Source organism: Eptatretus burgeri, chromosome 8 (genome assembly GCF_056783735.1).
Source record: "Eptatretus burgeri isolate ZD-2024b chromosome 8, Ebu_testis_v1, whole genome shotgun sequence".
NCBI lineage: Eukaryota > Metazoa > Chordata > Myxini > Myxiniformes > Myxinidae > Eptatretus > Eptatretus burgeri.
Window position 1 is genome coordinate 55022068 of NC_140968.1, and position 25210 is coordinate 55047277.

The following is a 25210-nucleotide window of genomic DNA, read 5'->3' on the forward strand; positions in this document are numbered from 1 at the left end:
CCTTAACCAGGAGATATGTTGAAAAAAATTTTTCCCAGGAAACAGGTGCAAAGAGAAAATGCTACACTGGAAATTATGCTGCTTAGAAGAGTGTGCCATTGATACCTCTAACTTTTTCGTCCTTGTTCTGATGCAGTGGTCTCACTGTGTAGAGAAACATACGACAGGCAGCACATTTGGCCTCGCTTGGGCACCTGATGGAACACGCGTTGCGGCTGCCTGTGGTGATGGACACGTAATCTTCGCTCACATGATTGGGCAACGTTGGGAACGAGGTGCCTTCGAGCTAACGTTGTCCAAGCGTCGAACTATTCAGGCATGCTGCTTGTAATTTGAATACCATTAACAAAAGTACAATTGCTTTTGAGCATAGAATTACGTATTGCTGACTTCAGTCTTCTTTTACCCTGCTTACATTTTTATAAAATTACAACAGTGAAGTAATCTAGTTTTCCAGATAACATGTGTCCTTCACTTGCTGAATCATAACGACTGTTGTTGACCAATAAAATAGTTTTATTGACTCAACAAAGTGAACTAATTTATTCTGGGGTTTTTTTCTCTCTCCATATTCCCACCAATAGGTGCGAAATGTGCTGAATGACGCATTAGATCTCTTGGAATTCCGAGACCCTGTTGTGAAGGCTTCCTTTGACTTTGGCTATCTGATTGTCACTACATCCCTACAGTGCTATATTTACAGGTGAAGATTGTTGATGTCAACTTGTAATATCCACATGACAGGCAAACTGTATTTAATGGTACGAATTATTCATAGCACCTCCAGAAACATAATTTACACCGTGGAGGTCTGGATATCTCGAAAATGCATGCGCCAAATTTTGTGAATAGCACTCTCATTGTTTATCCATGTGCAACTTCCACATTTGGTTCTTCTGAGTGATTTTAACAGAACATTTCAAGTACCTCTAATCAACCTTTGTCATAGCCTTATATTTCAAATGATAATATTACGTGAACAAATGAGAGTTTCGATCAACCAAGAGTTGACAAAGGTATGCTGACTGCCATGTGATGTAAAGTAAAGCTGACGTTTGAGATGTTATCCCTTCGTGAGTAAGAATGGCTCACTCTCTATCCTTACCACCAAAGAGAGTTTGTAGTTTTATCAACCATAATTGTCCTGCTGATAAATATTGTTACGTTTATAGAAGGGGTAGATGTTACCTTGGAGTCCTGGGTTTAATTGGCATTGGCTGCAACAGGCACTGCTGGCATTGAACGGGCTCACCAGTGGTGATTGGATTGCTGTTAAATTAGCCTTTCCCCACTGTCATTCCTCGCCATGCTTTGCTATTGGGGGGTAGGCAGGTGAGTTGAGGAATTGGTGTTGGTGACGGGCAAGAGTGGACATGAGAGTCAAGCATGTGGATTGGGTGGAAAGGGTTAAAATGTGATGTGTGTTGTAAATAAAGAATTGTGTTTTGTTCGAATGTTTGTGATAGCCTGGGAAATTGGATAGGTAGTTTGGAAATTTGGTATTTGGGCTCAGCTGACAGATGGAGCAGGTGACATCCACTGGAGGTGAAGTCGTGGGGTTTGTATTGGATAAGTTAAATTGTCATTAAAGTAGGCCTGTTTGTGTTTTTGCCAGCCATTCACTCCCCACCCCAGTACATTGGAGAGAGGAGACAAGAGAGATGGCCACTGTCCATAAAATTGTACAATTTTTAATTGTTTGAAACTTAGGGGGTTGTACAATAAGGAGGGGAGGTAAGTTAGCTGTGGCTCGCTTCCCACAGCTCCTCTTGATTTATTTTATGAGGTTACTTAGGTGTGAGTCTGTAAGTGTTTAGGCTGAAGCTGTTGTCTCTGCAATCCTGCTGGAGCTGCAGTTCTTGGGGGGGGGGGGGTGCTGTGTTACATTTGTATGGGGGGGGGGTGCTGTGTTATATTTGTATGGGGGGTGGGTAGATACTACCTTAGAGCAAGTATATATGTATATTGTATGGTCCGTGTACGAGTAGATAGCCCATCTCAGTGTGATGAAGTAGGGAAACATAGCTTAACTAGAGGGGGAGCACTCAGTAGAGTGCAAAACCTCCGTCGCCAATACTGCTGGGTCACTTAAGTGAACCTGATATCCTATTCATTGTAGGTCAAAACGGATCAGACTCTACTGAACCACGATTGAATAAACTAAACTAGATCGACACGCATGAAGAAATGCCCAAAAAAAAAATCGAAATTTTTTTGAAAAAAAAGGTGAAAATTTCTTTTTTTTCTCTAACAAATTTTTTTGGGGGGTGAGGTTGGAAATCACTTAAAACATGTAGAAATGCAAAAAAAAATTCGAAATTTTTTTGAAAAAAGTTGCAAATGTTATTTTTTTTCTCTAACAAATTTATTTATTTTTGGTTGGAAATCACTTTAAACATGTAGAAATGCAAAAACAAAAATTAAAATATTTTTTTCAAAATGGCCGCCATAGCGGCCATAATGGACTTTGGACCAAGTTCAAAATCTAATGGCATGATCCTTGGACCATACCTAACCCCCCCCACCAAGTTTCGTCGAAATCCGTCGGAGTTTTTCCGTAATGCTCTTCACAAACAAACAAACAAACAGAAAGGGGTGAAAACAGTAACCTCCGATGGCATCTTCGATGTAACCATCTTCGATGGCGGAGGTTAATAATTGTCTGTTTAAATGTGCACTACACGGAGGGTAGTATGATGTAATAAGTAGTTTGGGTTTAACGGAAGGAATCGGATGTATAACCTCTTGAGTGGCCCACAAGTGAGGCCTAAGTGAGGCGCCAAAGTGAGGCCAAAGTGAACAGAGAGGACAAAGATTTTCATCGCCTCCTGGGGGCAGAGCTATGGATCGTCTCCGGAGGGGTGGATTTTTCGTTGCCCCGAGAGGGCGGAGTTTTGGGACCTTTTGCAAGAGCTCCCAAGAGCCAGGAGAGTTGGAGTCATCCCTGAGGATAATTGAGCTGATGCCAAAAAAAAGAGTAGATCGTGTGGACAGGAAACGGTTGCTCTGTCTGTGGTGCCTGCCTTCCTTTCTTCTTGTGTGCCTGCCTTCTCTTGTTCCTACTGATGTTACCCCATTTGTTGTGCATGCTTTGTTGTCCCTGTTCCTGCTCGTGAGCCTTCGTCGTCCTGCTTGCGTGTCTTTGTCGCCTTGCTAGTGTGCCTTCGTCGCTGTGCCTCATCGCCTATTCATCTCTCCAGCCAGTGGATCTGCTCCCTTCTCATCCACCAGCAGAGCTAAGGCCCACCCGGTTCTCGTTCCCTTTCCCTGTCTATGAAATCTGTAAATGTAACAGCAATCCAATCACCACTGGTGAGCCTGTTCAATGTCAGCAGCTCCTGCTGCAACCAATATTCTCATGTAACCCATGCCAATTAAACAAATGTAATGATATTTATTGGCAGGACAATTATGGTTTGATGAAACTTGTGAAATTATGGTTTGGATGAAACAAGTCTGGTGTGTGGCACCATCGGCTTTATTGTCATTGTATGCAATTATTTATCGATTCTGTGTCCCCCCCCTTTCATACCCACCTCAACCCGTCATCTCCACCGTCGTGATCACCATCCCCTGTTATTTGTTTAGGAAATAAACCCATTGGTTTTAAAAGAGTTAAGAGCCTCGTGTGCTTCCTGCGATTCCCACACGTGCAAGGCCACCATAAATTGACGTGCCAAAGGGAATAAAAACCAGTTCGGCTCATCCGTCCAGCATCGGTCTTAATTGGCGTGCACACGACAATATATAAGGGGAAAACAGTGCTGCCCTGGACTGTATATACTTGTGAAAATCCATGCGACTGTTGGTCATTGCTCTTTTTGCATTGTCGGTATCCCTCTGATAACCATCTTTGTGTGTGAATCAGTCTTTAACTTGTGCTTGAGGGATGAGGGGGTGCTTACAGGTGAAGTCAGTACCATGAGTAATTTATATACGTGATAAATAAAATTTTCACACACTGCTTTTACTTTTGTACAGTAAAATTCACACTATCTTTTTTATCCTTTGAGATTCTATAAGGTAAGTACATGATGGGTACCAAATTAGTACACATCACAATGAAGGAAAATATCTCATCACTCGATGGGCATGCACTGCGTATGGAAAACAACATCACAAAGAGCTACACACTGGAAGACTGAAGGTCAAACGAGGGTTGGACAACCTAGAGAGACCTGGTGGAATATGGTGGAAAAAGAGCTGATGAAGCTAGAAACCACCTGAATTGCATCAGTCAGTGGGCCCAGGACAGACGAAAGGGTAGCGAGTTGCTCAAGAGGCTCGATATGCCATCAGACATGACAGGATCTTGCAAAGCAAAGCTATTTAAATTTATTGTACAATAATACGAGTTGAAAGCTATTTCCATACTGTATATTGTACAATCGTAGTCCGCTATGCACAACAACATTCATACAGTGAAGGCAAAATGTTTAACTAATGTGGCATTCTGACCTGACCTTTAAAGGTCAAAAGCCATGTGAACATCTGTTTTCCCCTCATTGAGACTTGTTAATTCGATCTTAAAAGGAGGAGGGTTTGCCGTTCAGTCAAATGACGTGTTAGAAGCACATTCTGCCTTTATCGTTGGCTGCAAACCTGTGCCACTTCTCGCCAATGCTGCTCGGTGTTCCATCAGCATTGTTTGGTTGCAGCTCAAACCAAATGCTTGAGATGCTTCGTTGACTATAAAGTACCGGCCTTCCTGCTCGGTGAATTGAAGAGTTGATGCTTATTACCATCAGTGTGTATTTATTGAAATTACCATCAGTATGTATTTATATATTTTGGCAGAATGGTGTTGATCATTTTAGATTGGTAGATTGACCAATTAAAGATTGGCAGATGAATTTAACCATCCAGCCACAAAAAGCAAGAAATTTTCAGGAGAGTCAAATAAATGTCTATGACATGCAAATGTGAACCTGAGTTGCTCCGCTTAATGTTGGCAGCCATTTGAAGCATAATTACTCATGCATTCTGTTTTGCCTTCAGCATCAAGAACTGGAACACACCAGTCCTCTTTGACTTGAAAGAGGGTAGTGTGGGTCTCATTGTGCAGTCTCCAAAGTAAGTGAAATTGTTTGTAATTCTCGCTGTGCTCTCAAAACATAAACTTGCGATGTTGTTTCATTATAATAAATGGGAATGCATTTAAGATTGCTCATTAATTCTGATAAATCATTTATAATTAATTTCTTTTCTAAAATCAAATAATTTATCCATCAAATAATTCCTTCCTTCTTTCATTTTTCTCATTATTAATTCCATTAACATTTCAGAGAGACAGTTTCTGTTATGCTTGGCTGTCTCTGTTGTTTACAAATACACTTTCGATCTGTTTATTTTCTTGTATTACATTTGTGGCTGTGAGTGGGAGGATGTCTTGCTGGGAGGATGTAAGTAGCAGGGTACCTCAGGGATCAGCACTCAGACCATTACTGTTCATTATTTACATCAACAATTTGAATAATGGGGTAAAGAGTAAGCTTCCAAATTTGCAGATGACACAAAGCTTGGAGGTGAGGTGGATATCAGAGTGGGTGGTGATCAAATTCAGGAAAGTATTGATACTTGCATAGATTGGGCAAAAGATTGGCAGATGGAATTTAACCTGAGCAAGTGTAAGGTGTTTGGGATAAGAAAAAACAATGAAAATAAAGATTTCAGGATGCAAGTGGTAATTTTGGAGCATATCACACAGGAGAAGGATCTGGGGGTGGTAATAGATTTGGGGGTAAGCAGGCAGCTATAGGTAAAGTAGATAGGATTTTAGGCTGCATTCGGAGGGGGATCATTTATAAATCAAAAGAGGTGGTGTTAACATTGTATAGGAATTTAGTGAGGCCACATCTAGAATATTGTGTGCAGTTTTGGTCACCACAGTTCTGGAAGGACATAGATGCCATAGAGAGGGTTCAGCGCAGGGCTACTCGATTGATTCCGGGTCTAGCTAGACTTAGCTATGAGGTGCGGCAGAAGGAGACAGGGCTTTATTCACTAGAAAGGAGGCGGTTACGAGGAGATATGATCGAGATGTTTAAGATAATGAAAGATATAGATAAAATAAGTGCAGATGAATTATTCAACAGAAAAAGAAATACAAAAACTACAAAAAAATTAATAATACAAAAACTACAATAAAAAAAATCCCCCAAAAAACAAACAAAAAATATTATTTTGTTAATTAAAAACTTTTTTTTTGCATTTTCTTCCTTGGTTCTTCTGTAGATGGGTTGGTGTGGTGTTCGTACAGGCATTATGGGCTGAATGGCCTCCACCTGTGCTAGATTTCCTTGTTATTTTATGTGTTCACACACCTCACCAAAAGTTTTTATTCTCAGCTGCTTTAGGCCCTCGTTTAACTGGCTTGTTTTATGCCCTTTTAACACACCCTGTACCAAAAAAGATTTGCTTTTCAAAGATCTCTGCAAAGGCAACCTTCAGTATTTTGTATTTTCCACAGCAAGCTGAAAAATGGAGTCTGAATGTGTTGTATGGAGAACAGTATTGAACATAGACGCTCAGATTGCAGAGCTATTACAGAAAGCAGCAAGCGAGGTCAAGGGGCCTGTAAGCTATCACTCAGCCCCCACTGATGATGTCTCCTCAGTGTTCTACCTGTCATAGCCAATGCAGAGCTCAAATCGGTTTATTGAGTCACATGGGACAATGTAGAAACCTCAACCCAACCTGAAGCATGTACCAATGTCCTTTGAGACGAATGGATGGTGACAGGCCCCCCTAACAAACTGACGCCAACGTTGTCAGACGGAATGAAAACCCGTCATTCTTGTTACAAAAACAGCTAAAATTGATGAAAAAGCGGTTGAAATTTAAACCAACACAGTAATTGCGGTCGCAATAGCAGATATAATGGAAACCAACACGTTTATTCTACACGTAAGAACAATCGCGACGGACACAAGAACGGACAATCCCGGAATAGATTGGTGGGGAACGGAAGCAAGATTGGTTATTTCCGTCGCGAAACGTCCGAGAGCAAAACAAAAGCGGTTGATTCCGGTTACTGTAGTGCGAACAAGATGGCAGATGCAGTAGAACGACCTGTTACGGTATGTTAATTTTTAGTGCTTGTGCCTCGAACATAAATGTAATATAGATAATATATAGTGGGTAGTACCTGATGTAGTTTTAACAATTTATTAAACCGAATTTTGTTGTGATGATAATGTTTGGTTTGCCTGTATTTCAAGCCCCCGAGTGTGGGATCGCTAGTTGTGTATGCCCAGTTCAACATAGGGGATCGTGTATGGAATCTTTTTACAGTTTTTACTTCATATTAACTTTGTTATTTTATTGGAATTTGCAATTTATTATTACTATCAAATTTTACCTCTTGCAAATATAAACGATCAATCGTCATTGATCGCTGCAGCACGGGGGCACGAATTACACGAAATGTCAGCCACACATTAAGTCAAGAGGGCGCATTTATTGCTGCTTGTATAATATCCCATACCACAAACGGGTTTTCATTAACAGACATGATATATTCAAGGCAGACTACGTTGAAGTTAACTTACCATAACTTCAAGAACTTTTCAAGCCGCCATGTTTTCCACGTTATGGTAACCAGAATGAATCGCTTTCGTTTCGGTCTCACCCCCACACGGGGGTAATTATTTATTTATTTATTTTTGAATTCGGCTCACTTGGCTGTGCCTGGATGGGTTTGAGGGTGGAGGAGTAGCAGCTGAAACCCAAATTCTATCCAGGTTCCTTCTGATGATTTCATCTTTGCTTTTTGCTTGTTTGGGTTCCTTCTGATGACACCAATGCAGTACTGTACCAATTTGGTCTTCCATTTTATTTGAATTGAATATATTTTATTCCCATTCTGAATTCAATTGAATAAGAATAAATTTCATGGGTTAGGGTCAGGTGTCCGGTCAAAGCGGGACATCTTGGTACCTAGTCATCACTGCCAGCATTTATAAAGTGGCAGTTCTAGTTATGTCTACTGACAGAGTATCCACCCTATGGACGATCTTGTTTCAAGCATGCAACACGTTCTTCTGATGCATACCTTTATTTGGGTGGTGTATAGGCGAAACAAACAAAAAAAATTCATGAAGTTATGTGCACGATGCAAAAACATACCTACTGCTTATAATTCAAAACACCTCACTGCACTGGAAAACGTGAGGACAGGAATACTGCACTGTAAACGGTGGAGGCTTGTAATACCCTCCCCCATCTGGAGGCAGCGCTACGTGATACACATTTACTGAGACAATTTGCGTCCCCCCCCCCCCCCTCAAGACTACCAACAAAGATAAAAACACCCCTCTACATTAATTGGGATAATGCTGATCCTATGTTACAAGTCTGGATGGAATTGGCCTACAACTGGAGGAGTAGTAGCGCAACAAACACTGAAACACCGGTCCGTTAATTATAGTGAGGATAAGGGAAGAAAGGAGGAAGTGATTGTGAATTTAACGTTCCATCTTTATTTACTTTTTACATTGTTAACAAATGGGAACAGGAACAATGCAAGCATGATAGTCCGAATGGCCTTCTCATACGCCAAAGTGCCCTGTGTGTATTTGTGTAACGTTGTTATGAATAGGAAGAAATGGGGAGGGGAGGACAGAGAGTTTGGATTATGGGTGCATGGAGTTGGAAGAGGGAGATTGAGACGTTGGGAGCAGGAGGGGAGATTGAGGGCTTGGGGTTCGAAGAGGGATTGAGTACTTGGGGTTTGGGGCATGCCTGGTGTTGGCTTAATGGATATGGTGGTGGGCTTGGTATCCTTGGGTCCTGATTTAAAATCCCACTTGGCTGTTGAATTAATACCAGGTGGGGTTGACTTAGCCTGTCATCCTTCTGAGGTCGGCAAAATGAGTACCAGCTTGCTGGGATGATTGAGCCATTTGAGTATCCTGCGTAGGAGTGGCGACCCATCCAGGATTGTGCCCAATAGCCCAGGAGACCGCTTTAGCAGCACCGACGCTCTGCATAAAGTATGGTCGCAATGGATGGTTGGATGGTTTAGGGCAGTTGTGGACTTGAAGAAGAAAGGGGGAGGGGATGACAGAGTTTGGGTGTGGTGGTGGTGGGGGGGGTTAGGGACCCGAGGTCACATTTTCCATGGATCCGTGGTAGTCCCGTTGTGTCTTTTGGATCCATCAGGCCTTTTGGGTCCTCTAGGTATTTTGGGTTATCTTGGTATTTTAGGTCCTCGGGGTCTATTGGAGTCCCTGGTCTTTTGGGTCTTCAGGGTCATTTGTGTGTTCGGAGTCCCTGGAGTCTTTTGCGTCCTCTGGGTCTTTTGGGTCCTCTGGGTTCTTTGAGTATTTTAGGTCCTCAGGCTCTTTTTGGTCTTCAAGGTCTTTTGGGTTGTCAAGGTCTTCTGGGTCTTTTAGGTCTTTAAGGGTCTTCGGTGTATTTTGGGTCTTTGGGGTCCATTGGATTTTCGGGGTCTTTTTGGTCTTCAGGGGTCTTTAAGGGTCTTTTGCGTCTTCGAGGTCTTCTAGGTCTTTTTGGTATTTTAGGTCTTCTGGGTCTTTAAGGCTCTTTGGGGGCATTTTGAGTCTTTGTGGTCCATTGGATTTTTGGGGTCATTTATAAGGGTCTTCGGGCTCTTTTGGGACTTCTGGGTCTTTTAGTTCTTCGGGGTCTTTAAGGGTATTTGGGGTCTTTCAGGGTCTTCGCGGTATTTTGGGTCTTCGGGGTCCATTGGGTTTTTGGGGTCTTTTCAGTCTTTTGGGTCTTTTCATTTTTTGGGTCCTCGGGGAAGGGAGGAGGGGGTCTTTTGGGTCCTTGGGCACTTTCGGTTCAGTATTTCAGGTTACAATTGTGCGTGACATCAGGTCAGCAGTCCAACCAATGGGTGAAGAGCGGATATACATACATACATACATACATATTGTTGCGAATTCGCGCTCGCCGACGTGCGATCGGCCGCTCGACTCGAATGGCGGCCGCCTCGCCCACCGGAACGGACAATTCTGTCGTGACCCTCTCAAAACAACGCCGGGAGATAGTCACGGGTGGGGGTTTAACCCCACCACGACCGTGCCAATTGCCCACCCGCGCAGGACAGGGTTGCTCGCCAAATTCGATCTACCTAAGTACCTGCGCGGATGGTCGACCGGGCGATCGTACCTCGCTGCAGGCCAACTCCAGACACGAACCGCTTAAGCGGTCCGTTCCGTGTTACAGTGATAACCGAGCGGTGTTATTGTCGGCCTCGACGGTTCCGATTAATTATCGGGCGTATTAAGCCCACTACGAACCCTTTACGTGAAGCAGGATGGAGGGTCAATTAAAAGGAAGGAGACGAAGCGAAACGGGCACAGTTCAACATGCAAGCACTTTATTTACACGACACACGGAGAGCACACATATACAGCCAAACAGTCAAAATGCACATATATCAACCCAAACAAAAGCAACAATGCAGAGCCACAACCGAATAAGACCGACACATGGAAACACTTACACAGTTCTACTTTACAAGACACGGCGCCACAAGATCCATACAAAAACCCCGAAAAGAAAATGGTGACTTTCCTTTGGGCCGTCGAGTCCCTCTCCCACGTCCGTCGACGTGATCGCGCCTGGCCGCGACTCCGTGCCCTGGCGGGGTAGGCGAGTCCTCTCCGGCGTTCCTCGCGCCGGCATGTGTTGGCCGCTCGACGCCATGGACGGAGTTTCCGGGGATATCCCAGCGCGGATAGAAAGGGGGGGGGGGAACGTTGTTGCTCAAGGTCGCGGTGTGGGGAATGGCCGACGCTCCGTCCCGCCAGCGGGGTCTCGGGACCGCTCCACAAAAGACCAGGTCAGCGGCCACCAGGAAGAGAAGAGGACGAGCGAGCCGGAAGACAGGAAGAGAGCAAGAGCAACAACAGCGCTCCTTCCGTGTCTGACTTTTTATCCCCCGGGACTCCGCCCTTCACTCCGCCCCCGTTTTCGGCTCCACCCTCCTTCGAGAGGGTTCTCGAAGAGGGGCGTTCCCTCACCACGACCGCCTCCCGCTGGTCATCCACCAATCGGCGGCGAGCTGCCCCTCCCTCTTCTCCTCCCTCACACCAAGCGCGGAGAAGAATGGCGCGAAAAACCCACCAGCATCGTTGGCAGTTTTCGTCTGTTTTAAATAAAAGATAGGGAAAGAAAAACGACTTGCTCAAAGCGTCGCAGCCCGAATGAATCACATAAATTCCCTGTAGACAACGGATTTGGGCAAACTACACATGTACTTAAGAGATATCTCACCTATGAGACCTGAATGGTGGTTTGCGAATTTCCACAGCCGTAACAATATTATTACCCTCACCGAAGGAGAGGGTATTGCATTTGGGTTTGTCTGTCTGTTTGTCCATACAAACTTTCGTGTTTTTCTCCTCAACCGCTTGTTGGATTGAGATGAAATTGGTGCTACTTCTCATGTCGAATGTTTTAATGATAATTATGATGTCATAGGGCACCTAGTGTAGCAGCCATATTGGAAAAACGGAAAAACTTTGGACCTCTGTATTTCTGAAACCGCACCAGGAAAAATTGAAACTTGGCACATAGCAAGTACTCTTCATGGGAAATTAGTGTGGTTTTTATGACATCATAGGTGCCCTCGTTCTGACGTCATAATTGCATATGTGGAATGCCACATCCAATCAGTATGAAAAATTTTTGAGGGTCATCTCGGGATAAAATGTTCCACAGAAAAAAAATTCATGACTCCATCGGTCACATGATTCGGCAGCCATATTGCTTGTTTTTTTTAAACCCTTCAAATATATTCTCTGAAGTGGCTGAACAGATCGAGGCGAAACTTTACACATATGACCGCCTATACATGAGGAATAAAACGTTCACACATATGATGTCATTGGTCACATGGTTTGGCAGCCATATTGGATTTACCCTAAAACCTATAAAAATACACTACAGTACTCAAAATAACTCCTGGTGAAGATCTGCAATCTCTGATTGCTCTTTTTCTTGTTAATTACATAGCACACCAGTACACAAATGCCACACAAAATACACCACACAAAACAAGTCCTGGTGAGGGTCTGCAATCTCTGATTGCTCTTTTTCTTGTTACCTCCACCAGTGAAGATGAAGGAGGTTTTGTTTTCACCCCTCTCTGTCTCTTTGTTACTTGTAAAATCAAAGATTTTTCAAGTATATTGGTCAGTTGATTTTGTTATTCTGCCTGTCTGTTTGTCTGTGTATCGCCTACAGATCACAATTTTAAACCGATCTTCATGAAACTTCACCACATGGTAGAGCTTCTCATCAGGAAGCCTATTCTTTTTGAGGTCAAAAGGTCAACAGAGGTCAAAGATCAACAACTTAGATGGGATTTCTAAAATCCTCAATTTTCATCCGATTGACTTGAAATTTGAAGAGGATTAATATTTCATGTCACTGAATTCAACGAGCCAATTATTTTTGAGGTCAACATGAACCAAAAGGTCAACAACAAGTGAGATTTCTAAAATCCTCAATTTTCATCCGATTGACTTAAATTTGAAGAGCAGTTATAGTTCAGGTCACTGAATTCAACCAGTCAATTATTTTTGAGGTCAACATTGACAAAAGGTCAACATAGGTCCAAGGTCAACAACAGGTGATATTTCTAAAATCCTCAATTTTCATCTGATTGACTTGAAATTTGAAGAACATTTATAGTTCAGGTCACTGAATTCAACCAGCCAATTATTGTTGAGGTCAACATTGACCAAAAGGTCAACACAGGCCCAAGGACAACAACAGGTGGTCCTTCTAAAATCCTCAATTTTCATCCTATTGACTTGAAATTTGAAGAGTATTTGCATATCAGGTCATTGGATTCAACCACCAATTATTTTGAGGTCAACATTGGCTGAATTCCTAAAATTGTCAATTTTCATCTGATTCACATGAAATTTGAAGAGGAATTGCATATTTGGCCATTGAATTCAACCACCAATTATTTTGAGGTCAACATAGGCTGAATTTCTAAAACTGTCAACTTTCATCCAATTCACTTGAAATTTAAAGAGGAGTTGCATATTTGGTTATTGAATTCAACCACCAATTCTTTTTGAGGTCAAAATTTTTTAAGGATTTTGCAAGTATCGTGCTCTGCACGATGTCTTTTTCTTGTTTGTTTGTCTGCTTGTCTGTTTGACTGTCTGTGTGCAGGATATCTAAAAAGGTTGTGGATGGATCCGGATGAAATTTGGTGGGCATGTTGAGTGTGTGACAAGGATGAACTGATGAGACTTTGGTGAAGATCCAGATCCGGATCCGACTGTTAAAAATTTTAAAGTGATTCTTCACCATTGAGAAATAGGGCCAAAAATTATATATAGCACGATATCTCAAAAAGTTGTGGACAGATTCGGACGAAACTTGGTGGACACGTTGAATGTGTTACAAGGAAGAATTGATTCGATTTTAGTGAAGATCCGGATCTGGATCCGATTATTTTTCAAGTGATTCTTCACCATGGAGAGATGGGGCTAAATTACCATATAGTGTTGTGGTGCCGGGCGTCGACGGCGAGCATGACCGCTAGGTGGAGCAGTAAAGTCGGCTCCACCAAACACCCGGAATTCCGAGAAGCACGGGTCCTCTACAGGACCGTGGACGCCAATACTTCGCCGGCGTGAGGTAGGGTCCACTTGTCTAATTCCAATTTACCTAAGTACTCACGCCGTCCAACTACCGGGGAAACCACACCCTCGGCCGACTCTGGTCGCGGTAACGGCTCGGATCCGGCGTAACCAAGTGGAGTTACCAGAGCTGCGCCGGACCGAATGCACAATTTGCCGCTTCCCAATTTCTCAACAGCACCGTGCTAAGCTAATGAAAGAAACACAAAAACGAGCTGAAACATTCAACAAAATGGATATTTATTTACAATAGGCAGGAGGGGAACACAGAAGAGCAGAGTTATCCGACTATAAGAAATGCAGTCAATGTACAAGGCACTTGAACAATTGCTACTTATAGACTGGGCCCACAGACACACACGCGCACACACAAATACCCAAAAGAAGATGGACCTCAATGGTCTTTATTGAAGGTTCCCAGCTCGAGGGAAGATGAGCTACAAACCAGAGCTATCTTGGACCTTCCCGCCTCGTGCGGCCCTTTACAATCCGGCTCGGCGGGACTTGAACCCGCAGCTCGATGCCGCTGCAAGCACCAGGTATGGAGGGCAGTGTTGGGCTCCAGCACACTCCTCTGGCACGCGACGAGACCAGAGCCAGCGACAAGACGACACCAGAAGCCAGCGATGAGACGAGACCAGATGACCGGGCCGTCCCGTCTATTTCTTCCCTTTATTTGTCGGGGGTGGTGGGGGGGGCGGGACGTGTCTCACCTCTCCGCACCTCTCATTCGCCGGGGGAAATCGGTCATCTCTCCATGATTGGTCGGTGGGCGTGTCGGGGTGTCTCAATCCCCCACTCCCTGAAGAGGCTCTGCTTCTCTTGGAGCTCGCTCTGCGCCCATTGGCTGACCAACGGCAAACTTGCTCACATCTCCCACCGCAAGGCCCTTCCTTGAACTCCGCCCACCGCGTGCGCTATGGCGTCGGATTGAGGAAGTGAGGTGAAGGCTTGTTGTTGTTATATGTGTGAAAATCCTATCTATAAAATAACTTTGCAGCGCATGCACACTTACTTCCCGTTAGACATAGGGGAAAGGGAGCGATCTATCCACATTTACTTATCGAAAGAACTGAGCTATGGGGACCTGAATGGTGGGTGCTCATGGCTGCCAGATTCGTAACAATAGCATGATATCTCAAAAAGTTGTGTACGGATTCGGATGAAACTTCGTGGACAGGTTGGGTGTGTGACCACGACGATTTGATTCGATTTTCGTGAAGATTCGAACCCGGATCTGGATAGGAGAATTATTTAATTTTTAAAGTGATTCTTCACCATTGAGGATATGGCCAAAAACGATATACAGCATGATATTTAAAAAAATTATTGGGCCCGATATGTTCTTATGGATCAGGCATTACGTGGCTGAGGTATGCGCTCTACCGAGTGCCCTTCTAGTTTTTTCTGTCATACATCATCTTTCAAAAAAAATTCTGCATTAAACTCATTAAAAGCGAACCCTCATAATTAAGTCATAGATACTCTCGCCATCTCAATTCTCATAACTTCTTGATACCTTCCTTACACATTTCAAAATATATTTGCCAACTCTCTTTGATTCTGGATACCCTCAGCAGAAGGTCTGGATACTTTAGGCATCTCAAGTTTCATAGTTCTCTATTATTAGAGTGCTTAAGTTCTCTATTGTTAGAGTTCTCTATTGTTTTCATAGCGCTTAATTTGTTTGGGGTCTCCTCTTGAATGCGCTTCATTGTACAATTCATCAATTTTATGAGCTACACGTGGTGAGACAGAGGTCAAAGGACAAAAAAACAAAGCACAATGGGATGAAGATTTTATCTGAGGGCAAAGGTTCAAAGGTCCAGTGCTTTCACTGCAGTCACTTTCAGCTGTGACTAGAAGCAGGAAACATTTACCATATCTTAATATACATCTATTAAAGAGGGAATTGTGTAGTTTGGTATGAAAGTGAGGTGGTGAGGAGAAATTAAGGAAGAAAGTTGGGGAAATAAGGAAGAAGGGATGAGGGAAGTGGAGGGATGGAGGGAGGGGATGGGAAATGTAGTTTGCACGAGGCAGGTCACAAAACATGAGATCCACAACATTGCTTTCCCCCCCCCCCCCATACTATAATTGCATAGGCACTTGCCTTATGTTGTTGTACCCCCAGGTTTAAATCTTAATACTGTGTTGTCTATCATCTCCAACTCTACTCATTATTCATGTCTGTAAACTAATATCACATAATGTCATTATCCTCACGATCCTGCATATAATGTGTGTAGAAGCTTGCCTGTGAACTTTCAAAAGTAACTGTGAATTTTGATACATGATCAAAAATAATAACACAACTAGAACGGGCACTCATAGAGCGCATACCTTCGCCGCCACTACTTTTTTTGTTCTTCGTATGAGTGTGGGGAACTGGTTTCATATGAATGGTCTTATGACACAAACCACATATCTATAATGTCATGACCCCCCCCCCGACTTTCGGGGGCTACGGACTAAACAACAATCAACTCACGTCGTTTTGGCGAGTTTTCACTCGCAAGTTTGGTGAATACAACGTTTCAACAAGAGAAGGTAATCTCGTTTGATGCTGGTTTCATGCAAATCGAATAAGAATTGACTGAGTTATGCCGAAAACCGCATATTTTTCAAGGGCGTGACCCCCCCCCCCGACATTTTACCCCAACTGGTGACATGTGTTATGACGTCATTGTGTCACAAGATTGGGCATTAAATTCTGAACATTTTGGTGCTGGGTTCATGTAAAGCGGACAAGAATTGACCGCGTTATGACAAAAACCGCATATTTTTCAAGGTCGTGACCCCCCTGACCTTTGACCCCTAACCGGTAACAAGAGTATGGGCGTCATTGTGTCATATTGCATATCACAAGATGAGGCGTTGAATTCTGAACATTTTGGCGTTAGTTGCATGCAAATTGAATAAAAATTGACCGTGTTATCGTAAAAAGACGATTTTGACCTTTTTGTGACCTTGACCTTGACCTTTGACCCGAACGATCCCAAAATCTAATCGAATGCTTCCTGGCTAATAACCAATCATCCCACCAAATTTCATGCAATTCGGTTTAATACTTTTTTAGTTATACGAATCACAAGATTACAAATAAATAAATAAATAAATACACGCCGACCAAAGCATAACCTTTCGCAGAATGCGAAGGTAATAATATGTTCCCTTACAAGGAACTTTGACACAGGAGGAGGCCATTAGGGTTAGGGTCATCTGTCAGCTAACCCTAACCCTAATGGCCTCCTCAAAGCCTGCGCCATTATTTCCAACCTCTGGTTGTTTATCCATGCTCTATCCTTTTAAAATGCTGAGTGTTAAGCAAGGAAGCAGCACATACCATTTTAAAAGTCTTTGGTATGACTCGGCCAGCGTTTGAACTGCCAACCTCACAGACTCAGAACAGACATTCTAACCATTACACCACCGAGGCTGGTTGAGGTTGCAACATGTTCTGCATTTCATTTATGGCTATACATATTGGCCTTATTTTTCTTTCTTTCTGTATCACAGACATTTCTTATTGGCTGAAGCTGGTGCCCTTCATCTGTATTCTTATGAGGGGAGATCATTGCCATCTCCATTGCTCCCAGTTCCACGTCTGCCCACTCTGGGGCAATTTACAGTCTCTCTCTGTAGTGATACACTTGCTGTGAGAGATCCAATTGATGGGAAAGGTGCGTAGTTGGGTTTCCTTGGTGGCAGATTTCATGATTTTGCACAGAGTTCTTAGACCTCTATTTCATGATTTGAAGCTAAGTCAATGGTTATCACTTATAAATTGGCTTAGCAAAGTTTTCTAACAAGGTGGTTGGTTTATCAGGGATGACAGTAGATGACTGACACAGCAAATTACATTTGGAATGCCAGGCTCGGTTACCAAAGGTATGATGAATGTTGTATTTGAGACTAGCAGTAAAGCCCGGTGTTGCTCGGGATAGCAATAAAGCCCGGCGTTGCCCGGGCTTTCTTGCAAATTTCCTGAATAGCTGTTAGGGTTAGGGTTAGGTGTGAGGGTTTGCTGTTAGGGTTAGGGTTAGCTACCCTAACACTAACCCTAACCCTAACCCTAACAGCTAACGCTAATCCTAACCCTAACCCTAACACTTTGGTGTAGCGGAGGTAAACGGCGCCCGGGGCAAAGTGGAAATTTGCGTCCCCCGAAGGCCTTAAACTTGAGTGGATTTGAATGGAAAATCCCATAAGGGATATCGATTTATCGATTTTTTTCGAATATCGGAAGTGTTATGGAAAAGATTTATAGCCAATGACCTAAGTTGGACCAAAAGCCATCATTGTACCGAATTTGAATGGAATCGGTTGGAGTTTGTGGAAATGCATCACGACCATACACACACACATTCTCAGTTTTATAGATATAGATTAATAAATGAAAATGAATAATACATTATCCATTGCTTCTTATAAACCTCTAATTTAAATCTGGACTTGTATTCTCCTAAGCACATCAGGTAACAATGATGCCATTACATGATCCAGATAACGGCCATTTTCGTCAATGATTTTCCGAGTTTTTGAAGCTTCCATGTTTTAATCCACTCTAACTCTAAAGTGCCAAACTCTGTAACAGAGCTTCGGTGCTGCCAAAGCAGTTTTTTCCACAAGGATTATACTGGGTGGTTTGCCATTGCTTTCCCACCAGTAGTTAGGACAGGAATTTTGAATTTGTTCATGGTGCTGTCAATCGCTCGTTACTCTTTCCGAAGGACACCGTGGGAACTTTAACATCCACAAACCAATGCTGGAAGATGGAACGTCAGTTTAATGTCCATCCGAGGGACGGCACACACATTGATGAATCACCCTGCATGTGAAACACCAGGATGATAGTTTATAGCTGGGTCGAGATTCAAACTCAGGCTAGACAGCTTAGAAGCAAGTGTGTGTCCCTCTAGGCCATCCTCATCCTGTCAGCCCATCCATCACACTACAAAGGCAGTATATAAAAAATACCATCCTTTTACAAGAGAATGAATCAAATATGTTTATTAAGTTCAGGTGGCAAAACATAAACAGGACAATTTTAACATCAGAAAATGTATGAGCACCTTTCCTGGCACGAGATCTCAGATGTTACCTCAACATCTAACAAGAGTTTTGTTCAAGCAAATATATCCTCACGCCATTTCCCAACCTTGGACTGTAATCAAGACTTTCCACAGTACAAGATCTCATGAAGCAGTACAGTACATAGCTCGAGGTACTTTTCTGGTTCCTCTTCAAACTACCAATCCATATTGCATAAGATGCAAGGCAAGCAAACCATAAATGAAGCAGCAAAAAAACAAACAAACAAAGGAAGTTGAGTATAGCCTGAAAGCAATAAGCCACGACTATTTTTGTTGATTTTAAAATGAGCTCAAAAAGCTAGCATTTACACTCAGCACACAGATTCGCCAAAGTCTACAGGTTAACACAAAAACACATTGATGTGTGAAAATGTGGATCGCTAGGCAGTGGAAAAATCTGGAGCCAAACGAGGCTGAATGGGCAGAGTCTAATTCTATGCAATTTATGTATAGCATATACAGGTCGTGGACAAAAATATTGGAAACACCTGGGTAAATGAGCAACACCAAGTATATTGAAAGCAACATCTTCCACACAGGTGTGGCCCATCTGTAATGAAGCAAATAACATCCCAGCATGCTTTGGGTCATGTATAAAAATGTTGCACAGGCCTGGTTTCCTATAATTATGGCTAGCATGATTGCAAGAGAAGACCTCAGTGACTTTGAAAGAGGGGTGATTGTTTGGGCATGTTTGGCAGGATCTTCATTGCCAAAGACACCTCAACTTGCTGATGTTTCTTGAGCAACAGTGTTGAAGGTGATGTCGGCATGGAACTTCAAGGGAAAGACATCAGCAAAGGGCAACAGTGGGCGGAAGCGCATACCCCAGGATCGTGATATCCATGCATTAATTTGAAGTGCAAGGCAAAGCAGGCGAGCAACTGCAGATCAAGTGACTAAATTTCAACCAGGGGCGTGAGCAGCTGGTTTCATCAAAAATGGTCTGCCGAGAACTCCACATAGTGGGATACCATAGTCAGGTTGCAGTAAACAAACCACTCACCACACCTGACAATGCACGTTTGTGTGGTGCAAGGAGCACCACTTCACTTGCAAACGTCCGTAATAGGCATACTCCTCTCGTGTTTGCACCTACATCTGCATATGGGAATGATCGCAACATGCGAAACACATTGACGAAGGTGAAAGCTAGACACGGCTCGGGAAAGTGTTTTCCACAACACAGATGTACCCACACACACTACCCATCACGTTGTAATTAAGGGATGCAAAACTGAAGCCATCATCAACGAGTTTAGCTCCCAAGATGCTGTACAGCTATACAGGTTGGTGGTGCCTTCAGTTTTGAATATGGAGATTCCCAGCTCCAACCGGTTTTTTGGAATTAAGTGATTGTCTTTGGTACGATCCTTGTTGCAAGCAAGCATCATCTGCTGAACAGTATATGCAAAGCACATTGAGCAGCATATGAGGTCTGCACACAAGAAAAGCAGATCCAGGAAGCTGCTTATCATGACCTTGGCATACATTATACTTATCGCATGCATTACCTATCACAGTGCAGTGAAAGAATTATCTGTTTCCTCTTGACACATACATGGGGAGAAGTGTTCACTTCACAAAATTAATCATCACTATGCAGCTGCACATGCACTTGCTACTCAATGTAATGCAAGTCACGAACACTTTTTAGCTGAACTAGCATATTGCTCGTAAGGTGATTATGTCATCCCCTACAGACACCACACACCACACACACACACACACACACACACACACACACACACACACACACACACACACACACACACACACACACACACACACACACACACACACACACACACACACACACACACACACACACACACACACACACACACAATTCCATTTTACTTTGAGTAAACTTACACATGCAATTCTAGCAACTGAACAAAAAAGCCTCAGCCTCCCCCTTCTAACTCTGTCCCATCTTTACTCACCCTCCCCCACTCATAAAAGCAAACGGGCATTCCCACATCAAAACAGCGGAATATGTATTGCTTTCTGCCCCCTTATCATGCTACCACTGACTTCACAGTAACCTGTCACAATTTTAAGAGAAAATAGTCAGAAATAATAGCAAATCTGCATAACCTCCACAGTAAAAATGCTGCTTAAGAGAAAGGGTTCTAACAGGTAAATTCTAAAGGGTACTAAAGGGTAATTCTAAAAGATATGAAAGGATAAATTATAGACTCGAGGGTTCTAAAGGGTAAATTCTAAAGCTGTAAAGGGTTCTTGAGGGTAAATTCTAAAGTTCTGAAGGGTACTTCTAAAAGCTTCAAAAGGATAAATTATAAAGGGTAAATTCTAAAGTTCTTTAGGGTAGATTCTAATGGGTATTTCTGAAATGTTTGAAAGGATAAATTCTAAAGGGTAATTCTTGACTAGAGGGTTCTAAAGGGTGAATTCTAAATTCCTCAAGGGTAATTCCAGAATAGAGGGTTCGAAAGGATAAATTCTAAGGTTTGAAAGGATTCTAAAGGGTACTACGAAAGGGTTTGAAAAGATAAATTCTAAAAGATAATTATAGACGAGAGGATTCTAAAGTTATATAGGGAAAGTTCTAAAGGGTACTTCTAAAATGTTTGAAAGGATACCTTATTAAGGGTAATTCTAGACTAGGAGGTTCTAAAGGGTAAATTCTAACATTCTAAAGGGTAAATTCTAAAGTTCTAAAGGGTTCAAAAGAATCAATTCTAAAGGGTAATTCCAGACAAGAGGGTTCTAAAGGGTAAATTCTAAAGGGTACTTCTAAAATGTTTGAAAGGATACATCCTAAAGGGTAATTCTAGACTAGAGGGTTCTAAAGGGTAAATTCAAAAGTTCTAAAGGGTACTTCTAAAATGTTTGAAAGGATACATTCTGAAGGGTAATTCTAGACTAGAAAGTTCTAAATGGTAAATTCTAACGTTATAGAGGGTTCTGAAGGGTAAATTCTAAGGTTCCAAAGGGTTCTAGAGGGTAAATTCTGAAGGGTACTTCTACAATGTTGAAAGGATAACTTCTAAAGGGTAATTCTAGACGAGAGGGTTCTTAAGGGTAAATTCTAAAGTTCTAAAGGGTACTTCTAAAATGTTTGAAAGGATACATTCTAATGGGTGATTCAGTAATTCTAGACGAGGAGGCTCTAAAGTCTAAAGGGTAAATTCTTATGTTCGAAAGAGTAAATTCTAAAGTTCTAAAGGGTTCTAAAGGGTACTTCGAAAATGTTTGAAAGGATACATTCTAAAGGGTAATTCCAGACTCGAAGGTTCTAAAGGGTAAATTCAAACATTCTGAAGGGTACTTCTACAATGCTGAAAGGGTAATTCTAGACTAGAGGGTTCTAAAGGGTAAATTCTAAAGGGTACTTCTAAAATGTTTGAAACGATACATTCTAAAGGGTAATTCAGTAATTCTAGACGAGGAGGCTTTAAAGTCTAAAGGGTAAATTCTTATGTTCAAAAGGGTTCGAAAGAGTAAATTCTAAAGTTCTAAAGGGTACTTCGAAATGTTTGAAAGGGTAATTCCAGACTAGAAGGTTCTAAAGGGTAAATTCTAACATTCCAAAGGGTAAATTCTAAAGTTCTCAAGGCTACTTCTAAAATGTTTGAAAGGATACATTCTAGAAAGTTCTAAAGGGTAAATTCTAACATTATAAAGGGTACTAAAGGGTAAATTCTAAAGTTCTAAAATGTTTGAAAGGATAAATTCTGAAGGGTAATTATAGACTACAGTGTTCTAAAGGGTAGATTCTAAAGTTTGAAATGGTTCTAATGGGTAAATTCTAAAGTTTTAAAAGGTTCAAAAGGATAAATTCTAAAGGGTTATTATAGATTAAAGGGTAAATTCTAAAGTTTTAAAGGGTAATTATAGATTAAAGGGTTCTCATGGGTAAATTCTAAAAGGTTCAAAAGGGTAATTATAGATTAAAGGGTTCTAATGGGTAAATTCTAAAGTTCTCAAAGGTTCAAAAGGATAAATTCTAAAGGGTAATTATAGATTTAAGGGTTCTAAAGGGTAAATTGTAAAGTTCTAAATGGTTTGAAAAGGTAAAATATAGAAATTGTGTGCAGAGTCAGGCGAACTGTCCAACCAATGGGTGGAACTCGCATGGATGCACGCATGGCTCTTTATACATAGATGGATCGAAATGCCATTGAGATGAAGGTAAATAAAACGTTTCTGAACCAGAAACACCAATTCCATTCATCCAAACCTTGTACATCTCATTATACTCAACTTAATGGACCTGCTTTATAAAAGTGCTTTTATGCTTATCACAATTTGATTTATCAGACATCGCAGGACTTAACTGGAAATATAATGAAGCAGTCATTCTTAAGTGTTCAAACTTTCAACAACTCAATGGCTATACTTCACAATTTTTCAACATTGATTTGCTGCTCTGTTCTGTGGAAATGTGAAGTGGCTGATCTTGATGTGTGTTCTCTCTGTGTAGTTGTTCACCTGTTCGACACGGTGACCGGACGTCCTCTGGGGATAAGGAAACCTCTGCAGCACAAGGTGGGATCTTATTTGGCATAATGTTTGCCAGAATTTTAAATACTCACCAATGCTGACAAACTCACTGAACATTATGCAAAATATTTCCAGACTTGGGGGGGGGGGGGGATTGAAAATGATGTAACAATACTATATGACACCCCCATGTTTATCCAGTATTGTCATAAAAACCAAAACAACCAAGCGTGATCTTGATGTTTGAAAAAGAAGAAAAAACAAAAGCAAATAATTAAAGTATCAGTTCCAAATTACATGGTTTGAACATTGTAGACTGGAGAGAAGCATATTGAAAATGTACAAGTCATCAACAATAATAATATATATGTGATGGCCCGTTGTTTGAGGTTTGCCATGAGGGGAAGCCCTTGGGTTCCCTCTGAACGCCCGTCCTGAGGCCACCAGCCACGGATAACTCCGTGGTCTGGTGGGTTACAAAGCAACAACAAATGTCAATTATCATCATCAACTCAAACGGTGATCCGTCGGACTCCGTTTACCTAAGGACGTGTCTAAATTAACCGAGTTTCATGCCCTCGGTGCACACTTGGGTTACTGCCGAGTGATACAGTGAGTGTACGCTGGCTAACGAGAAGAGGCAATCGGTGGGGTACAACTTCCCGTCAAACTATACTTGTACACTGTGTCAGACCAATTGAGGAAAGGACAACCGAGACAGATTTGAAAGAACAACCAGCAACTATTTATTTACACACACAAGCAATGGTGAAAAGCACATTATTTACAGGCCCTTATTCACAAAAGGAAGCAATCACTAAAGTGAGTATTTACAGGCAAAAAGGAAAAGGTACAAAAAAGAGCAGATTTAACCCTAACACATATTCTTGTGCAACCTTATTTGCACAAAATACATATGGCCATCATTCAATCCAGGGAGAAGAAGAAGACAAGAAGAACTGAGGAGAAAAGAAAAGTATAGCAGAGCATGGGGTCAACTCCTTCCCTCACCTCCCATAGCCCAATGGGGCTGTGCCAGTCCAAATATACTGGGGATGGGGGAAAGGATGAGGAAGATGGGTGGTAGAGTGGTGATGTGGTACAATGGGATGTGCAGTCGCGTCTCTGAGGCGTCCAGACCCAGTAGGCAAGTCCTCTCCGATGTGCAAGATATGCGATGGCAAGCAGCTCCTTTTCTGCTGTACTTATGGGACCAGCAGCTCCATATGAACCAAGCCATGTTCTGGGCTTTCTCCTTGCTCTCTTTTGCACTATGAGCTCCTTCCTTCTCTCCTCCAGATTCTGCACTCCTTTCTGCTCCTCCCCGGTGTTGAAGAATTCTCATTTCCTCCTGTACATTTGAGTCATTTATTAAAACAAAATATATGCACATATGGAGAACCAGAGGTGACACAAACAAGCAACATGCTCTTCCTCTGATTCTGCAGTACATGGAGACTTTGAATTCTTATATAATATTCAGTAAGATGATATCTGGTCATCCTCCAGACATAATGGTGCCAAGGCTGACATTTTGGGGTTCAGGGGAGAGATCACTCATAGCCTTATCGCAGTGGCCATTCAGAGGTCAGCTTAAATTCAAAGGGCTGGGGAATATTTATAACCTGAAAGTTGATAGGAGTTCTGGACATTACAGTGGCAAATCCAGGGGTGGTTCCCTGGTTGCCCAGAACCCTCCCCCCCCCTCCCAACAAAAAAATATTTACCATTACAGTGGCAAACCCAGGGGTTCCCTGGTCACCCAGAACTCCTCCCACGAAAGTGTGCCACAAAAAAAGGCCAGAAGCCTCAGAAAAACTGTTTCAATACAGTACCGAATAAACAATAAACCACTGACAGCTCACAGTAATTTATTTGGAAAATTTATAATTTTCTGTTATTTGGAAAACCCCCCGACCCAATTCCTGGATTTGCCCCTGCATTACCCTCACACACATTCCCCTCCCATTGCCTCCCAAACCATTTGACTCCTGTTTGCAGCCAGAC

At 42.3% G+C, this 25210-nt stretch overlaps 1 protein-coding gene across 8 annotated transcripts in view; it reads left to right on the forward strand.

Annotated features, from left to right (window-relative positions):
- Positions 1 to 25210, forward strand: part of IFT80 (intraflagellar transport 80) — a 134426-nt gene that overhangs the window by 42178 nt on the left and 67038 nt on the right. For all 8 annotated transcript variants that reach the window (XR_015060919.1, XM_085892107.1, XM_085892109.1 and 5 more), the window contains 5 exons: positions 137 to 316; positions 585 to 703; positions 4999 to 5073; positions 17157 to 17320; positions 23184 to 23248. Coding sequence is in view for 7 of the 8 variants with exons in the window: in XM_085892107.1 (XP_085748233.1) it covers positions 137 to 316; positions 585 to 703; positions 4999 to 5073; positions 17157 to 17320; positions 23184 to 23248 (603 nt within the window). In the remaining variant the exon portion in view is untranslated. The remainder of the gene's footprint in view (positions 1 to 136; positions 317 to 584; positions 704 to 4998; positions 5074 to 17156; positions 17321 to 23183; positions 23249 to 25210) is intronic.